General features: G+C 47.6%; 1 protein-coding gene across 1 annotated transcript in view; it reads left to right on the forward strand.

The window, feature by feature from the left end:
* atp10a (ATPase phospholipid transporting 10A) overlaps positions 1-17,642 on the forward strand; it is a 139,859-nt gene that overhangs the window by 56,610 nt on the left and 65,607 nt on the right. The window contains 4 exon segments of the mRNA XM_046299581.1: positions 3,280-3,532; positions 4,872-5,095; positions 7,974-8,168; positions 8,490-9,054. Of these exon segments, the coding sequence (XP_046155537.1) occupies positions 3,280-3,532; positions 4,872-5,095; positions 7,974-8,168; positions 8,490-9,054 (1,237 nt within the window).

Below are 17,642 nucleotides of genomic sequence, written 5' to 3' on the forward strand. Positions count from 1 at the left end.
ATTCGATAAATAACAGTCATCACATTAATGATAGTCATGTCACGACATATTGTAAATAATTCACAGACGGTGTCACCAGCAAAGCAACCCCACAAATGCGGAGATCATTCGTTCACCTACTCTGTGTCTGACAAGGACAATGGCGGTTGGAACCGAAAGTCTCAAATTTGGACTCATCAGACCAAAGGACAGATTTCCACCAGTCTAATGTCCATTGCTCATGTTTCTTGGTCCAAGCAAGTCTCTTCTTATTGGTGTCCTTTAGTAGTGGTTTCTTTGCAGCAATTTGACCATGAAGACCTGATTCACACAGTCTCCTCTGAACTGAACTCCTCTGAGTTGATGTTGAGATGTGTGAGTTACTTGAACTCTGTGAAGCATTTATTTGGCCTGCAATTTCTGGGGCTGGTAACTCTAATGAACTTATCCTCTGCAGCAGAGGTAATTCTGGGTCTTCCTTTCCTGTGGCGGTTCTCATGAGAGCCAGTTTCATCATAGCTCTTGATGGTTTTTGCGACTGCACTTGAAGAATCTTTCAAAGTACTTAATTTTCCGTAATGGCTGACCTTAATGTCTTAATGATGGACTGTCGTTTCTCTTTGCTTATTTGAGCTGTTCTTGACATAATATGGACTTGGTCTTTTACAAATGTCTGGGCTATCTTCTGTATACCAACCCTACCTTTTCACAACACAACTGATTGGTTTTAACACATTGAGAAGGAAATAAATTCCACAAATTAACTTTAACATGGCACGCCTGTTAATTGAAATGCATTCCAGGTGACTACCTCATGATGCTAGTTGAGAGAATGCCAAAAGTGCAAAGCTGTCATCAATGCAAAGGGTGGCTACGTTGAAGAACCTCAAATATAAAATATATTAGGATTTGTGTTACACTTTTTTGGTTTCTATATATTATTTAATAGTTTTGATTTCTTCGCTATTATTTTACAATGTAAACTAATGAGAAACTGCTGAATGAGTAGGTGTGTCCAAACTGTTGGCTGGTACTGTACATTGATTCAATTTACTTTGCATTTAGTATTCCAACAGGACAAGAAACAAAATGAATGTTTCTTATTGGCCACGGGCATTCTGAAGCGCCGGCCAGAAGGAGGCCTCTCGAACTGAGGAACCCTTAAACTGTGTCCCCTTAGTATGGTGTCGAGTGTGGGAGGGGTCGCCAACAAAGTGCAGCTCAGTTTCTACCTGTAAACTTAATGTCCCCTTAGTATGGTAGAACCCTTAATGTCCCCTTAGTATGGTAGAACCCTTAATGTCCCCTTAGTATGGTAGAACCCTTAATGTCCCCTTAGTATGGTAGAACCCTTAATGTCCCCTTAGTATGGTAGAAACCCTTAATGTCCCCTTGTACCAGCAGCGCAAAGTTCAATAAATGTCTCCAGATAAATGTACGTCTTCTATCGGAGTTATACATGACGGTGTTGTCTATGTCTTAAGGTGTTAGTCACGTAAACGTCTCCGTCTTCAACCTTGTCAGTCACAAGCCACCTCAAGCTTAGTATCCCACAAAGTGAATTGTTTTTGTGTGAAATGGAATCTGTGGTATTTTCTCTCCTGTTCTTACAGCCAGCAAGAAAAGTATCTTATAATATAATAATATAATATAATATAATATAATATAATATAATATAATATATCCCATTTAGCAGACGCTTTTATCCAAAGCGACTTACAGTCATGTGTGCATACATTCTACGTATGGGTGATCCCGGGAATCGAACCCACTACCCTGGCGTTACAAGCGCCATGCTCTACCAACTGAGCTACAGAAGGACCACATGCGAACCCTTTGGAATCACCTGGATTTCTGCTGAAATTGGTCATAACATTTGATCTGATCTTCATCCAGGTCACAGCAACAGACAAACACAGTCTGCCTAAACTAATAACACACACAATTATATGTTCATGTCTTTATTTAACACACCGTGTAAATATTTCGCAGTGCAGGGTGGGAAAAGTATGTGAACCCTTGGATTTAATAACTGGTTGACCCTCCTTAATCTTCGGTCTTCTTAGATCTCTTTTTGTTCGATGGATGGCTCACATCGGGCAGTGCGTCTTGTGAATAGCCAACTCAAATTTTGTGATTTTTTTTTTATAGGGCAAGGCAGCCCTAACCAACATCTCCAATCTCATCTCAATGATTGGACTTCAGGTTAGCGGACTCCTGACTCCAATTAGCTTTTGGAGAAGTCATTAGCCTAGGGGGGTTCACATACTTTTCCCAACCTATGTATTCAATATAGACGAGAAATACAATTTGCGTGTTATTAGCTTAAGCACACTGTGTGTCTGTTGTGACTTAGATGGTCAGATCACATTTTATGACACATTTTGCAGAAATCCAGGTTCTTCCAAATGGTTCACATACTTTTCTTCCAATGTAGATGTCTCCCTTCACATCCCTGTCAGTTACAAGTCACCACAATGATTTTTACAATGTTTCCACCAAAGACACAGGATGTTGCTCAAATGGTCCATAGGGTGCTGGTCCTAAGTAGAGCACTATGTAGGGAATAGGGCTCTGGTCTATAGTAGAGCACAATGTAAGGAATAGGGTGCTGGTCCTAAGTAGAGCACTGGTCCTAAGTAGAGCACTATGTAGGGAATAGGGCTCTGGTCTATAGTAGAGCACTATATAGGGAATAGGGCTCTGGTCTATAGTAGAGCACAATGTAGGGAATAGGGTGCTGGTCCTAAGTAGAGCACTGGTCCTAAGTAGAGCACTATGTAGGGAATAGGGCTCTGGTCTATAGTAGAGCACAATGTAGGGAATAGGGTGCTGGTCCTAAGTAGAGCACAATGTAGGGAATAGGGTGCTGGTCCTAAGTAGAGCACAATGTAGGGAATAGGGTGCTGGTCCTAAGTAGAGCACAATGTAGGGAATAGGGCGCTGGTCCTAAGTAGAGCACAATGTAGGGAATAGGGCGCTGGTCCTAAGTAGAGCACTATGTAGGGAATAGGGCTCTGGTCTATAGTAGTGCACTATGTAGGGAATAGGGCGCTGGTCCTAAGTAGAGCACTATGTAGGGAATAGGGCCCTGGTCCTAAGTAGAGCACTATGTAGGGAATAGGGCGCTGGTCCTAAGTAGTGCACTATGTAGGGAATAGGGTTCAATTTGGAACACATTCTCACACTCTGTAATCTGTCCTGTCAGAGCTATACATGACTGTGTTGGGTTTCCTGCTCTTGTTGTTGTCTCCCTTCAAAAGACGTCTTTGTCGGTAATAGAATCTCTTCCGTCTTTAGGTCCTGATCCCCGTCTCGCTGTTCGTGTCCATAGAGATTGTGAAGATCTGTCAGGTGTATTTCATCCATCAGGACCAAGACCTGTACGATGAGGAGACTGACTCTCATCTGCAGTGTCGAGCTCTGAACATCACCGAAGACCTTGGGCAGATGCAGTACATCTTCTCTGACAAGACCGGAACACTCACAGAGAACAAGATGGTGTTCAGGAGATGTACGGTGGCCGGGGTGGAGTATAGTCATGATGCCAACGGTGAGACCATACTGTAGGGTTACGGTGAGACTGTAGGGTTACGGAGAGACTGTAGGGTTACGGAGAGACTGTAGGGTTACGGAGAGACTGTAGGGTTACGGAGAGACTGTAGGGTTACGGAGAGACTGTAGGGTTACGGAGAGACTGTAGGGTTACGGTGAGACTGTAGGGTTACGGAGAGACTGTAGGAGAGACTGTAGGGTTACGGAGAGACTGTAGGAGACTGTAGGGTTACGGAGAGACTGTAGGGTTACGGAGAGACTGTAGGGTTACGGAGAGACTGTAGGGTTACGGAGAGACTGTAGGGTTACGGAGAGACTGTAGGGTTACGGAGAGACTGTAGGGTTACGGAGAGACTGTAGGGTTACGGAGAGACTGTAGGGTTACGGTGAGACTGTAGGGTTACGGTGAGACTGTAGGGTTACGGTGAGACTGTACTGTAGGGTTACGGTGAGACTGTAGGGTTACGGAGAGACTGTACTGTAGGGTTACGGTGAGACTGTAGGGTTACGGAGAGACTGTACTGTAGGGTTACGGTGAGACTGTAGGGTTACGGAGAGACTGTACTGTAGGGTTACGGTGAGACTGTAGGGTTATGGAGAGACTAGGGTTACGGAGAGACTGTAGGGTTACGGAGAGACTGTAGGGTTACGGAGAGACTGTAGGGTTACGGAGAGACTGTAGGGTTACGGAGAGACTGTACTGTAGGGTTACGGAGAGACTGTACTGTAGGGTTACGGTGAGACTGTACTGTAGGGTTACGGTGAGACTGTAGGGTTACGGAGAGACTTTACTGTAGGGTTACGGTGAGACTGTAGGGTTACGGAGAGACTGTACTGTAGGGTTACGGAGAGACTGTAGGGTTACGGAGAGACTGTACTGTAGGGTTACGGAGAGACTGTACTGTAGGGTTACGGAGAGACTGTAGGGTTACGGAGAGACTGTACTGTAGGGTTAGAAGATAGTACTGTAGGGTTAGAAGATAGTACTGTAGGGTTAGAAGATAGTACTGTAGGGTTAGAAGATAGTACTGTAGGGTTACGGTGAGATAGTACTGTAGGGTTATAAGATAGTACTGCTGGGTTAGAAGATAGTACTCCCACGACGTGAACAGTGAGGGAGGCCTGAGGTGTATTCATTAGACACTAAACAGAATGAAACAGGGTGGGACTAACTGCAAAAAAATGTAAACGTGTTACTTTGCGTGACCTAATGAATATAACCCATCTCGCACTGCAGTCTGCTAGATCACACTGTTGTTGTTTATCTAGGATTGAGGAAGTTTGGATTCTAGTAGCAGCTTTGTATTATAATATTCTGTGTTGTCTGTCCTCCCCAGCGAGGCGTCTGGCCATGTACCAGGACCTGGTGGACTCAGAGGAGGAGGACTGTACGTCCCACAGTGGCACCTTGCCCAGACGGGACAGCGTCACCAGCAACCAGAGTGCTGCCAAGGTGGTGCTGCGCTCCCAGAGCACCAAGTCCCACCGCAGGACTGGCAGCCGGGCCGAAGCCAAGAGGGCCAGCATCCTGTCCAAACACACTGCATTCAGCAGCCCCATGGTACTTACTACAACACACTGCATTCAGCAGCCCCATGGTACTTACTACAACACACTGCATTCAGCAGCCCCATGGTACTTACTACTCCATTATTACTCAACACACTGCATTCAGCAGCCCCATGGTACTTACTACAACACACTGCATTCAGCAGTCCCATGGTACTTACTACTCCATTATTACTCAACACACTGCATTCAGCAGCCCCATGGTACTTATCACTCCATTATTGCTCAACACACTGCATTCAGCAGCCCCATGGTCCTTATTACTCCATTATTACTCAACACACTGCATTCAGCAGCCCCATGGTACTTACTACAACACACTGCATTCAGCAGCCCCATGGTACTTACTACTCCATTATTACTCAACACACTGCATTCAGCAGCCCCATGGTACTTACTACAACACACTGCATTCAGCAGCCCCATGGTCCTTACTACAACACACTGCATTCAGCAGCCCCATGGTACTTACTACTCCATTATTACTCAACACTGCATTCAGCAGCCCCATGGTACTTACTACAACACACTGCATTCAGCAGCCCCATGGTACTTACTACAACACACTGCATTCAGCAGCCCCATGGTACTTACTACTCCATTATTACTCAACACTGCATTCAGCAGCCCCATGGTACTTACTACTCCATTATTACTAAAGACTGTATTCAGCAGCCCCATGGTACCTACTACTCCATCATTACTCAACACTGCATTCAGCAGCCCCATGGTACTTACTACAACACACTGCATTCAGCAGCCCCATGGTACTTACTACAACACACTGCATTCAGCAGCCCCATGGTCCTTACTACTCCATTATTACTCAACGCACTGCATTCAGCAGCCCCATGGTACTTACTACTCCATTATTACACAACACCCTGCATTCAGCAGCCCCATGGTACTTACTACAACACACTGCATTCAGCAGCCCCATGGTACTTACTACAACACACTGCATTCAGCAGCCCCATGGTACTTACTACAACACACTGCATTCAGCAGCCCCATGGTACTTACTACAACACACTGCATTCAGCAGCCCCATGGTCCTAACTACAACACACTGCATTCAGCAGCCCCATGGTACTTACTACAACACACTGCATTCAGCAGCCCCATGGTCCTAACTCCACAACACACTGCATTCAGCAGCCCCATGGTACTTACTACAACACACTGCATTCAGCAGCCCCATGGTACTTACTACAACACACTGCATTCAGCAGCCCCATTATTACAACACACTGCATTCAGCAGCCCCATGGTACTTACTACAACACACTGCATTCAGCAGCCTCATGGTACTTACTACAACACACTGCATTCAGCAGCCCCATGGTACTTACTACAACACACTGCATTCAGCAGCCCCATGGTACTTACTACAACACACTGCATTCAGCAGTCCCATGGTACTTACTACAACACACTGCATTCAGCAGCCCCATGGTACTTACTACAACACACTGCATTCAGCAGCCCCATGGTACTTACTACAACACACTGCATTCAGCAGCCCCATGGTACTTACTACAACACACTGCATTCAGCAGCCTCATGGTACTTACTACTCCATTATTACTCAACACACTGTATTCAGCAGCCCCATGGTACTTACTACAACACATTGCTCAGAGCTGTGTCTATCGGCTACAGCAGGGGAATTCCAGTCTTACTCTACGAGGTTCAGAGTACTGCTGTGTTTTTTTTTTTACCTGACCATTTATTGCACTCACCTGGTGTCCCAGGTCTATATCAGTCTCTGAATAGAGGGAAGGATGGGGGGGGGTGAGAAGCAGTGGAACTGGCTTGGAAGGTCCATAGTTGAGTTTGAGGGGATCTACAGTACGACCAGAGGGCAGCAGGTAGCCAAGAGGTTGAGAGGGCAGCATGATGGAGAGGGTAGCATGATGGAGAGGGCAGCGTGATGGAGAGGGCAGCGTGATGGAGAGGGCAGCGTGATGGAGAGGGCAGCGTGATGGAGAGGGCAGCATGATGGAGAGGGCAGCATGATGGAGAGGGCAGCATGATGGAGAGGGCAGCGTGATGGAGAGGGCAGCGTGATGGAGAGGGCCGCGTGTTGGAGAGGGCGGCAGCGTGTTGGAGAGTCGTGTTGGAGAGGGCAGCGTGTTGGAGAGGGCAGCGTGTTGGAGAGGGCAGCGTGTTGGAGAGGGCAGCGTGTTGGAGAGGGCAGCGTGTTGGAGAGGGCAGCGTGTTGGAGAGGGCAGCGTGTTGGAGAGGGCAGCGTGTTGGAGAGGGCAGCGTGTTGGAGAGGGCAGCGTGTTGGAGAGGGCAGCGTGTTGGAGAGGGCAGCGTGTTGGAGAGGGCAGCGTGTTGGAGAGGGCAGCGTGATGGAGAGGGCAGCGTGATGGAGAGGGCAGCGTGATGGAGAGGGCAGCGTGATGGAGAGGGCAGCGTGATGGAGAGGGCAGCGTGATGGAGAGGGCAGCGTGTTGGAGAGGGCAGCGTGTTGGAGAGGGCCGCGTGTTGGAGAGGGCCGCGTGTTGGAGAGGGCCGCGTGTTGGAGAGGGCAGCGTGTTGGAGAGGGCGGCAGCATGTTGGAGAGGCGTGTTGGAGAGGCGTGTTGGAGAGGCGTGTTGGAGAGGGCGGCAGCGTGTTGGAGAGGGCGGCAGCGTGTTGGAGAGGGCAGTTTGTTACAAGTCAGAAGAGTCAAATCTGGTGGGAATCTAATTATCCTAGATGCCTTTTTTCCCGTTGTTCCCTTGAAGAAGGGATAGCTGATCCTGGGCTATGTTTCTGTGTGTAGGTTTCTCGTGGTGGGTTAAATGGAAAACAAATACAAATTTCCATGACCTGAAAATCACAAAAAACCTTCTTCTGAACCTACTCTCTCTCTTCAACAGGAGAAGGACATCACCCCTGACCCTCAGCTCCTGGAGAAGGTCAACCACTGCAGCAGCCAGATGACCTTCAAGAGGTTCCACAGCCAGTCCCTCTCTCAGCTGCCCTCTGACCTCACGGACATCATCGACTTCTTCATCGCCCTCACCATCTGTAACACAGTGGTGGTGTCATCACCCAATCAGCCACGGCAGAAGGTAGGCACTGAGTGTACAAAACATTAGGAACACCGGTAACGGTCTTATTCACACAATGCCCTTGTGCCTCAGCCAGGCCATCAGGGTTTTATGCCAGACTGTATGCCTAAGAGTTGGCCGTATCTGTGGCCAGATGCCTGGTGCTGTCCCTCAGCACCCGAGGGAGACGGATAGTGAGAGGGGGACATGTCTCTCTCCCTCTGTCTCCCTCCGTCCGGTGTGGATGAGATTTGAGCTAATGTTTCCAACCCACTGTCCCTCTGTCTTAGGTGCGGATGAGGTTTGGGCTAATGTTTCCAACCCTCTGTCCCTCTCTCTCAGGTGCGGATGAGGTTTGGGCTAAAGTCCCCAGTGAAGACTATTGAGGACTTCATCAAGCGCTTTACCTCCAGCCGTCTCACCTCCAACTCCAACAGCAGCAGCTCTTCCAGCCTCAACCGCTCCTCCCACCGCGATTGTTCCAGTGTCCTCTCCTCCCCCTCCGCCGAGAGCACCCTGACTAAATTAGATGAGGAGCATCACCTTGGAGGTCCGGTGGGTTTGGAACATGCCTTCTCCCCCGTCCCTCCTCACACTACAGAGGGAGAGCCCGGGGCCCTAGAGGAAGGAGAGCTCCGCTACGAGGCAGAGTCACCTGACGAGGCTGCCCTGGTGTATGCGGCGCGTGCCTACAAGTGTTCTCTGGTTGGCCGGCTACCTGATCAGGTGACGGTGGAGCTACCTGACCTGGGGAAGCTAAGCTTTGAGCTGCTCCACACTCTGGGGTTTGACTCCACCAGAAAGAGGATGTCTGTGGTGGTGAGACACCCGCTAACAGATCAGATCACCGTCTACACTAAAGGAGCTGACTCTGTCATCATGGACCTCATCACACTGCCATCTACAGGTAGGAGGACCTCACAGCAGGACAGGGGATGGGTGGTAAGGGGGACTGGTCATTATGATGCATGACTTTATAAGGTAGAATCTCACCTACAGTGCCTTCAGAAAGTAAACATACCCCTTGACTTATTCCACATTTTGTTGTGTTACAGCCTGAATTGAAAACAACTTGTCACCATCTACACACCTCATCATGACAAAGTTTAAACAAGTTTTTAGAATATTATATTAAATAGAATAGAATATTTAAGTATTCACACACCTGAGTCAATACTTTGTAGAAGCACCTTTGTGAGTCTTTCTGGGTAAGTCACTTAAGAGTTTTGCACACCTGCATTGTACAATATTTGAGCATTATTCTTTCCAAAACGTATTCTTGCTCTGTCATATTGGTTGCCGATCATTGCTAGGCAACCATTGTAAAGTCTTGCCGTAGATTGAAATCAAAACTGTAGCTTGGCCACTCAGGAACATTCACTGTCTTCTTGTTTAGCAACTCCAGTGTAGATTTGGCCTTGTGTTTTAGGTTTTTGCCCTGCTGAAAGGTGAATTCATCTCCCAGTGTCTGGTGGAAAGCAGACTGAACAAGGTTTTCCTCTAGGATTTTGCCTGTGCTTACCTCCATTCTGTCCAGGGGTGGTACTGAGGACATACAGTTGAAGTCAGAAGTTTATATGCACTTAGGTTGGAGTCATTAAAAGTCATTTTTCAACCACTCCACACTTCTTGTTAACCTCTCTGCGATATGTGGGACGCTAGCGTCCCACCTCGCCAACAGCCAGTGAAAGTGCAGGGCGCCAAATTCAAAACAGCAAAAATCTCATAATTATAATTCCTCAAGCATACAAGTATCTTACACCATTTTAAAGATACAATTCTCGTTAATCCAGCCACAGTGTCTGATTTCAAAAAGGATTTACAGCGAAAGCACCACAAATGATTATGTTAGGTCACCCACCAAGTCACAGAAAAATCCTGCCATTTTTCCAGCCAAAGAGAGGAGTCACAAAAAGCACAAAGAGATAAAATTAATCACTAACCTTTGATGATCTTCATCAGATGACACTCATAGGACTTCATGTTACACAATACATGTATGTTTTGTTCGCTAAAGTGCATATTTATATAAAAAAATCTCATTTTACATTGGCGTGTTACGTTCAGTAGTTCAAAAACATTGATTTTGCAGAGAGCCACATCAAGTTACAGAAAAAGCAAACCATGCAATAATCTGAGTACAGCTTTCAGACAACAAGCAGACAAAAAGATACCTGCCATATTGGGTAGTCAACATTACTCAGAAATAGCATTATAAATATTCACTTACCTTTGATGATCTTCATCAGAATGCACTCCCAGGAATCTCAGTTCCACCATAAATGTTTGATATGTTCGATAATTTATGTCCAAATAGCCTCTTTTGTTCGGGCATTTGGTAAATAAATCCAAACACGCGTTCAGGTCTAGCCAACGTTGGACGGAAAGTTCAAAAAGTTATATTACAGGTTGTAGATTGTAGAAACATGCCAAACTAAGTATAGAATCAATCTTTAGGACGTTTTTAACATAAATCTTCAATAATGTTCCAACCGGAGAATTCCATTGTCTGTAGAAAAGCAATGGAATGAGAGCTAACTCTCTCGTGACTGCGCGTCATGGGCCCAAGGCACTCTGCCAGACCACTGTCTCAAACAACTCTCATGAGCCCCTCCTTTATAGTAGAATCCTCAAACAAGTTTCTAAAGACGGTTGACATCTAGTGGAAGCCTTAGGAAGTGCAACATAAGCAATATCCCACTGTATCTACAATAGGGGCTGAGTTTTTTTTTTTAACTACAAGCCTCAGATTTCCCACTTCCTGGTGGATTTTTCTCAGGTTTTTGCCTGCCATATGAGTTCTGTTATACTCACAGACATCATTCAAACAGTTTTAGAAACTTCAGAGTGGCTTCTATCCAATACTAATAATAATATGCATATATTAGCATCTGGATCAGAGTAGCAGGCAGTTTACACTGGGCACCTTATTCATTCAAGCTACTCAATACTGCCCCCATGTCACCAATAAGTTAATAAACTATAGTTTTGGCAAGTCGGTTAGGACATCTACTTTACACAAGTAATTTTTCCAACAATTGTTTACACATTTTACATTTACATTTAAGTCATTTAGCAGACGCTCTTATCCAGAGCGACTTACAAATTGGTGCATTCACCTTATGACATCCAGTGGAACAGTCACTTTACAATAGTGCATCTAAATCTTAAAGGGGGGAGAAGAGGGAATACTTATCCTATCCTAGGTATTCCTTAAAGAGGTGGGGTTTCAGGTGTCTCCGGAAGGTGGTGATTGACTCCGCTGTCCTGGCGTCGTGAGGGAGTTTGTTCCGCCATTGGGGGGCCAGAGCAGCGAACAGTTTTGACTGGGCTTATAATTCACAGACAGTGAATTATAAGGGAAATAATCTATCACAATTCCAGTGGGTCAGAAGTTTACATACACTATGTTGACTGTGCCTTTAAATAGCTTGGAAAATTCCAGAAAAAATGTCATGGCTTTAGAAGCTTCTGACATCATTTGAGTCAATTGGAGGTGTACCTGTGGATGTATTTCAAGGCCTACCTTCAAACTCAGTGCCTCTTTGCTTGACATCATGGGGAAATCAAAAGAAATCGGCCAAGACCTCAGGAAAAAATTATAGACCTCCACAGGTGTGGTTCATCCTTGAGAGCAATTTCCAAACGCCTGAAGGTACCACGTTCATCTGTACAAACACGCAGCCGTCATACTGCTCAGGAAGGAGACGCGTTCTGTCTCCTAGAGATGAACGTACTTTGGTGCGAGAAGTGCAAATCAATCCCAGAACAGCAGCAAAAGACCTTGTGAAGATGCTGGAGGAAACAGGTACAAAATTATCTATATCCACAGTAAAACGAGTCCTATATCGACATAACATGAAAGGCTGCACAGCAAGGAAGCCACTGCTCCAAAACCACCAAAAAAAAAGCCAGACTACAGTTTCAACTGCACATGGGGACAAAGATCATACTTTTTGGAGAAATGCCCTCTGGTCTGATGAAACAAAAATAGAACTGTTTGGCCATAATGACCATCATTATGTTTGGAGGAAAAAGGGAGATGCTTGCAAGCTGAAGAACACCATCCCAACCTTGAAGCACGAGGGTGGCAGCATCATGTTGTGGGGGTCCTCTGCTGCAGGAGGGACTGTTACACTTCACAAAATAGATGGCATCTTGAGGAAGGAAAGTTATGTGGATATATTGAAGCAACATCTCAAGACATCAGTCAAGAAGTTAAAGCTTGGTTGCAAATGGGTCTTCCAAATGGACACGGACCCCAAGTTGTGGCAAAATGGCTAAAGGACAACAAAGTCAAGGTTTTGGAGTGGCCCTCACAAAGCCCTGACCTCCATCCTATTGAAAATTTGTGGGCAGAACTGAAAAAGCGTGTGCGAGCAAGGAGGCCTACAAACCTGACTCAGTTACACCAGTTCTGTCAGGAGGAATGGGCCAAAATTCACCCAACTTATTGTGGGAAGCTTGTGGAAGGCTACCCGAAATGTTTGACCCAAGTTAAACAATTTAAAGTCAATTCTACCAAATACTAATTGAGTGTATGTAAACTTCTGACCCACTGGGAATGTGATGAAAGAAATAAAAGATGAAATAAATCATTCTTTCTACTATTATTCTGATCTTTCACATTCTTAAAATAAAGTGGTGATCTTAACGGACCTAAGACAGAACATTTTTACTAGGATTAAATGTCAGGAATTGTGAAAAACTGAGTTTAAATGTATTTGGCTAAGATGTATGTAAACTTCCGACCTCAACTGTATTTTGCATTATTACTTTAGTGCCTTGTTGCAAACAGGATGCATGTTTTGGAATATTTTTATTCTGTACAGGCTTACTACTTTTCACTCTGTCAATTAGGTTAGCATTGTGGAGTAACTACAATGTTGATCCATCCTCAGTTTTCTCTTATCACAGCCATTAAACTCTGTCATTTAGGTTAGTATTGTGGAGTAACTACAATGTTGTTGATCCATCCTCAGTTTTCTCTTATCACAGCCATTAAACTCTGTGACAGTTTTAAAAGTCACCATTCGCCAAATGGTGAAATCCCTGAACAGTTTCCTTCTTCTCCGGCAACTGAGTTAGGAAGGACACCTGTATTTTTGTACTGACTGGGTTTATTGCTACACCATCCAAAGTGTAATTAATAACTTCACCATGCTCAAAGGGATATTCAATGAACCAACAGGTTCATTCCTGATATAGGGGATGAGGCCCACCTGGTTCCTTCCAGATATAGGGGATGAGGCCCTCCTGGTTCCTTCCAGATATAGGGGACGAGGCCCAACAGGTTTAATCCTGATATAGAGAATGAGGCCCAACAGGTTTATTCCTGATATAGGGGATGAGGCCCAACAGGTTTATTCCTGATATAGGGAATGAGGCCCAACAGGTTTATTCCTGATATAGAGAATGAGGCCCAACAGGTTTATTCCTGATATAGGGAATGATGCCCAACAGGTTTATTCCTGATATAGAGAATGAGGCCCAACAGGTTTATTCCTGATATAGGGAATGAGGCCCAACAGGTTTATTCCCGATATAGAGAATGAGGCCCAACAGGTTTATTCCTGATATAGAGAATGAGGCCCAACAGGTTTATTCCCGATATAGAGAATGAGGCCCAACAGGTTTATTACCGCTATAGAGAATGAGGCCCAGCAGGTTTATTCCTGATATAGAGAATGAGGCCCAGCAGGTTTATTCCTGATATAGAGAATGAGGCCCAACGGGTTTATTCCTGATATAGAGAATGAGGCCCAACGGGTTCATTCCTGATATAGAGAATTAGGCCCAACGGGTTTATTCCTGGTATAGAGAATGAGGCCCAACAGGTTTATTCCCGATATAGAGAATGAGGCCCAGCAGGTTTATTCCTGATATAGAGAATGAGGCCCAACAGGTTTATTCCTGATATAGAGAATGAGGCCCAACAGGTTTATTCCTGATATAGAGAATGAGGCCCAACAGGTTTATTCCTGATATAGGGGATGAGGCCCAGCAGGTTTATTCCTGATATAGGGGATGAGGCCCAACAGGTTTATTCCTGATATAGAGAATGAGGCCCAACAGGTTTATTCCCGATATAGAGAATGAGGCCCAACGGGTTTATTCCTGATATAGGGAATGAGGCCCAACAGGTTTATTCCTAGCTGTTGTAGGAGGGAAATATATAGTAGAGTAGGTCTAAAAATCCTTAAGGGCGAAGGTCTACACACACGCACACACACGTCGTTAGTCAGCCAGGAACGCAGAGAGCTACAGAGGCACTTTTTCACTAATTCTGTGTACACACCGTCACTAGACACCTGTCCATGATTGCTTAGCAAGTCAGTATTCAGTGAGCAGTTGTGACAGGCTTTTTAAGACATGGTACCCCATTCAGTGTGACCCTGCCAGTAAATGCAACAGGGTTTCTGTGATGAATCAAAAACTTTATCCTTACCCTGCAATAATGTATTCAGTATTGGACCTGTGTGACTGTTCTTCATTAATGAAGGCAGGTTGAACTGTAGTAGAAAGTTATCATTGTATCATCTTGAATAAAGGACCTTGGTAACCGCCGTAAATCAAGAGAAAGTGGTGCTTTTTTATTCTGGCATCTTTACTCAGTTACTCTGAAACAATCCTGGATTCATTTGTGAACGATGATATTGGTTTTTTTCCAGTCCCAAATGGCACCCTATTCCCTAAATAGTTCTTTACTTTTGACCAGGGCCCATAAGGGGTTGCCATTTGGAACACAATCTTGGTGTTAGAGCGTACTGAATGTCCATCATTTGAACGGTCCTCTGTAGCCAATCTCACAGGCTTTTTACTAAGTGAAAATTCAGGATGTGTGGGACCATTTTGTAGTTTAGTTTATAGAGTGAGGCACGAGTTCTCAATCTCACCCCTAGCCCAGCTCCTCTGAATAGTGTCAAATATATATTTTTTTATCTAACCCAAGATGAACTACAGCCTGTTGTTTCCAATGGGAGCAGAATAAACCAGGAGGTGGGCAGAAAGGAGCTGGCGAGATCCTATTGGCTCGTTATGGCACGTATTCACATATTTCCGTTAGGGAATGCGTACTCCCCCGAAGTGCCCGTGTGCAATAACTCAATTTGCCCCTTGCACTCTACAAAACTTAGTTCACTCTGGTCGTAACCGATTCAAGATTTGGTAAGAGAGAACTGTGTTGAGATTAAATGTTTGATAGATGAGAACATTTGCAGAATGTCGGCCAAAATCCATCTTTCCCAATGGCCAGCCACTTGGCTTCCTCTCATCACCATATTTGGGGGTGACTGGAAACTCTCATCACAGTATTTGGGGGTGACTGGAAACTCTCATCACCGTATTTGGGGGTGACTGGAAACTCTCAGCACCGTATTTGGGGGTGACTGGAAACTCTCATCACAGTATTTGGGGGTGACTGGAAACTCTCGTCACAGTATTTGGGGGTGACTGGAAACTCTCATCACCATATTTGGATAGGCCAACCCTGTGCCTCAGCCCCCAACCAAGCTGTGAATAGGCCCCCCAGCCCCCAACCCAGCTCTGAATAGGCCCCCCTAGCCCCCAACCCAGCTCTGAATAGGCCCCACATCCCCCAACCCAGCTCTGAATAGGCCCCCAGCCCCCAACCCAGCTCTGAATAGGCCCCCAGCCCACAACCCAGCTCTGAATAGGCCCCCAGCCCCCAACCCAGCTCTGAATAGGCCCCCAACCCCCAACCCAGCTCTGAATAGGCCCCCAGCCCCCAACCCAGCTCTGAATAGGCACCCCAGCCCCCAACCCAGCTCTGAATAGGCCCCCAGCCCCCAACCCAGCTCTGAATAGGCCCCTCAGCCCCCAACCCAGCTCTGAATAGGCCCCCAACCACCAACCCAGCTCTGAATAGGCCCCCAGCCCCCAACCCAGCTCTGAATAGGCCCCCCAGCCCCCAACCCAGCTCTGAATAGGCCCCCCAGCCCCCAACCCAGCTCTGAATAGGCCCCCAGCCCCCAACCCAGCTCTGAATAGGCCCCTCAGCACAGCTCTGAATTGGCCCCCAGCCCCCAACCCAGCTCTGAATAGGCCCCCAGCCCCCAACCCAGCTCTGAATAGACCCCTCAGCCCAGCTCTGAATAGGCCCCCAATCCAGCACTGAATAGGCCCCCAGCCCCCAACCCAGCTCTGAATAGGCCCCCAGCCCCCAACCCAGCTCTGAATAGGCCCCTCAGCCCCCAACCCAGCTCTGAATAGGCCCCCAGCCCCCAACCCAGCTCTGAATAGGCCCCCCAGCCCCCAACCCAGCTCTGAATAGGCCCCTCAGCCCAGCTCTGAATAGGCCCCTCAGCCCTCAGCCCAGCTCTGAATAGTTCTACCCTGTGCCTCAGCCCCCAGCCCCGCTCTGAATAGGCCCCCAGCCCCCAACCCAGCTCTGAATAGACCCCTCAGCCCAGATCTGAATAGGCCCCCATCCCCCAACCCAGCTCTGAATAGGCCCCCATCCCCCAACCCAGCTCTGAATAGGCCCCCAGCCCCCAACCCAGGTCTGAATAGGCCCCCAGCCCCCAACCCAGCTCTGAATAGGCCCCCAGCCCCCAACCCAGCTCTGAATAGGCCCCCAGCCCAGCTCTGAATAGGCCCCCAACCCAGCTCTGAATAGGCCCCCAGCCCAGCTCTGAATAGGCCCCCAGCCCAGCTCTGAATAGGCCCCCAGCCCAGCTCTGAATAGGCCCCCAGCCCCCAAAACAGCTCTGAATAGGCCCCCAGCCCCCAACCCAGCTCTGAATAGGCCCCTCAGCCCCCAACCCAGCTCTGAATAGGCCCCCAGCCCCCAACCCAGCTCTGAATAGGCCCCCAGCCCCCAACCCAGCTCTGAATAGGCCCCCAGCCCCCAACCCAGCTCTGAATAGGCCCCTCAGCCCCTAGCCCAGCTCTGAATAGGCCCCTCAGCCCAGCTCTGAATAGGCCCCTCAGCCCTCAGCCCAGCTCTGAATAGGCCCCTCAGCCCTCAGCCCAGCTCTGAATAGGCCCCTCAGCCCTCAGCCCAGCTCTGAATAGGCCCCTCAGCCCCCAACCCAGCTCTGAATAGGCCCCTCAGCCCAGCTCTGAATAGGCCCCCAGCCCCCAACCCAGCTCTGAATAGGCCCCCAGCCCCCAACCCAGCTCTGAATAGGCCCCCAGCCCCCAACCCAGCTCTGAATAGGCCCCCAGCCCCCAACCCAGCTCTGAATAGGCCCCTCAGCCCCTAGCCCAGCTCTGAATAGGCCCCTCAGCCCAGCTCTGAATAGGCCCCCAGCCCTCAGCCCAGCTCTGAATAGGCCCCTCAGCCCTCAGCCCAGGTCTGAATAGGCCCCTCAGCCCTCAGCCCAGCTCTGAATAGGCCCCTCAGCCCAGCTCTGAATAGGCCCCCAGCCCCCAACCCAGCTCTGAATAGGCCCCCAGCCCCCAACCCAGCTCTGAATAGGCCCCCAGCCCCCAACCCAGCTCTGAATAGGCCCCCAGCCCCCAACCCAGCTC

The sequence above is a fragment of the Oncorhynchus gorbuscha genome, linkage group LG02, assembly GCF_021184085.1.
Source record: "Oncorhynchus gorbuscha isolate QuinsamMale2020 ecotype Even-year linkage group LG02, OgorEven_v1.0, whole genome shotgun sequence".
In the NCBI taxonomy this organism is placed as follows: domain Eukaryota; kingdom Metazoa; phylum Chordata; class Actinopteri; order Salmoniformes; family Salmonidae; genus Oncorhynchus; species Oncorhynchus gorbuscha.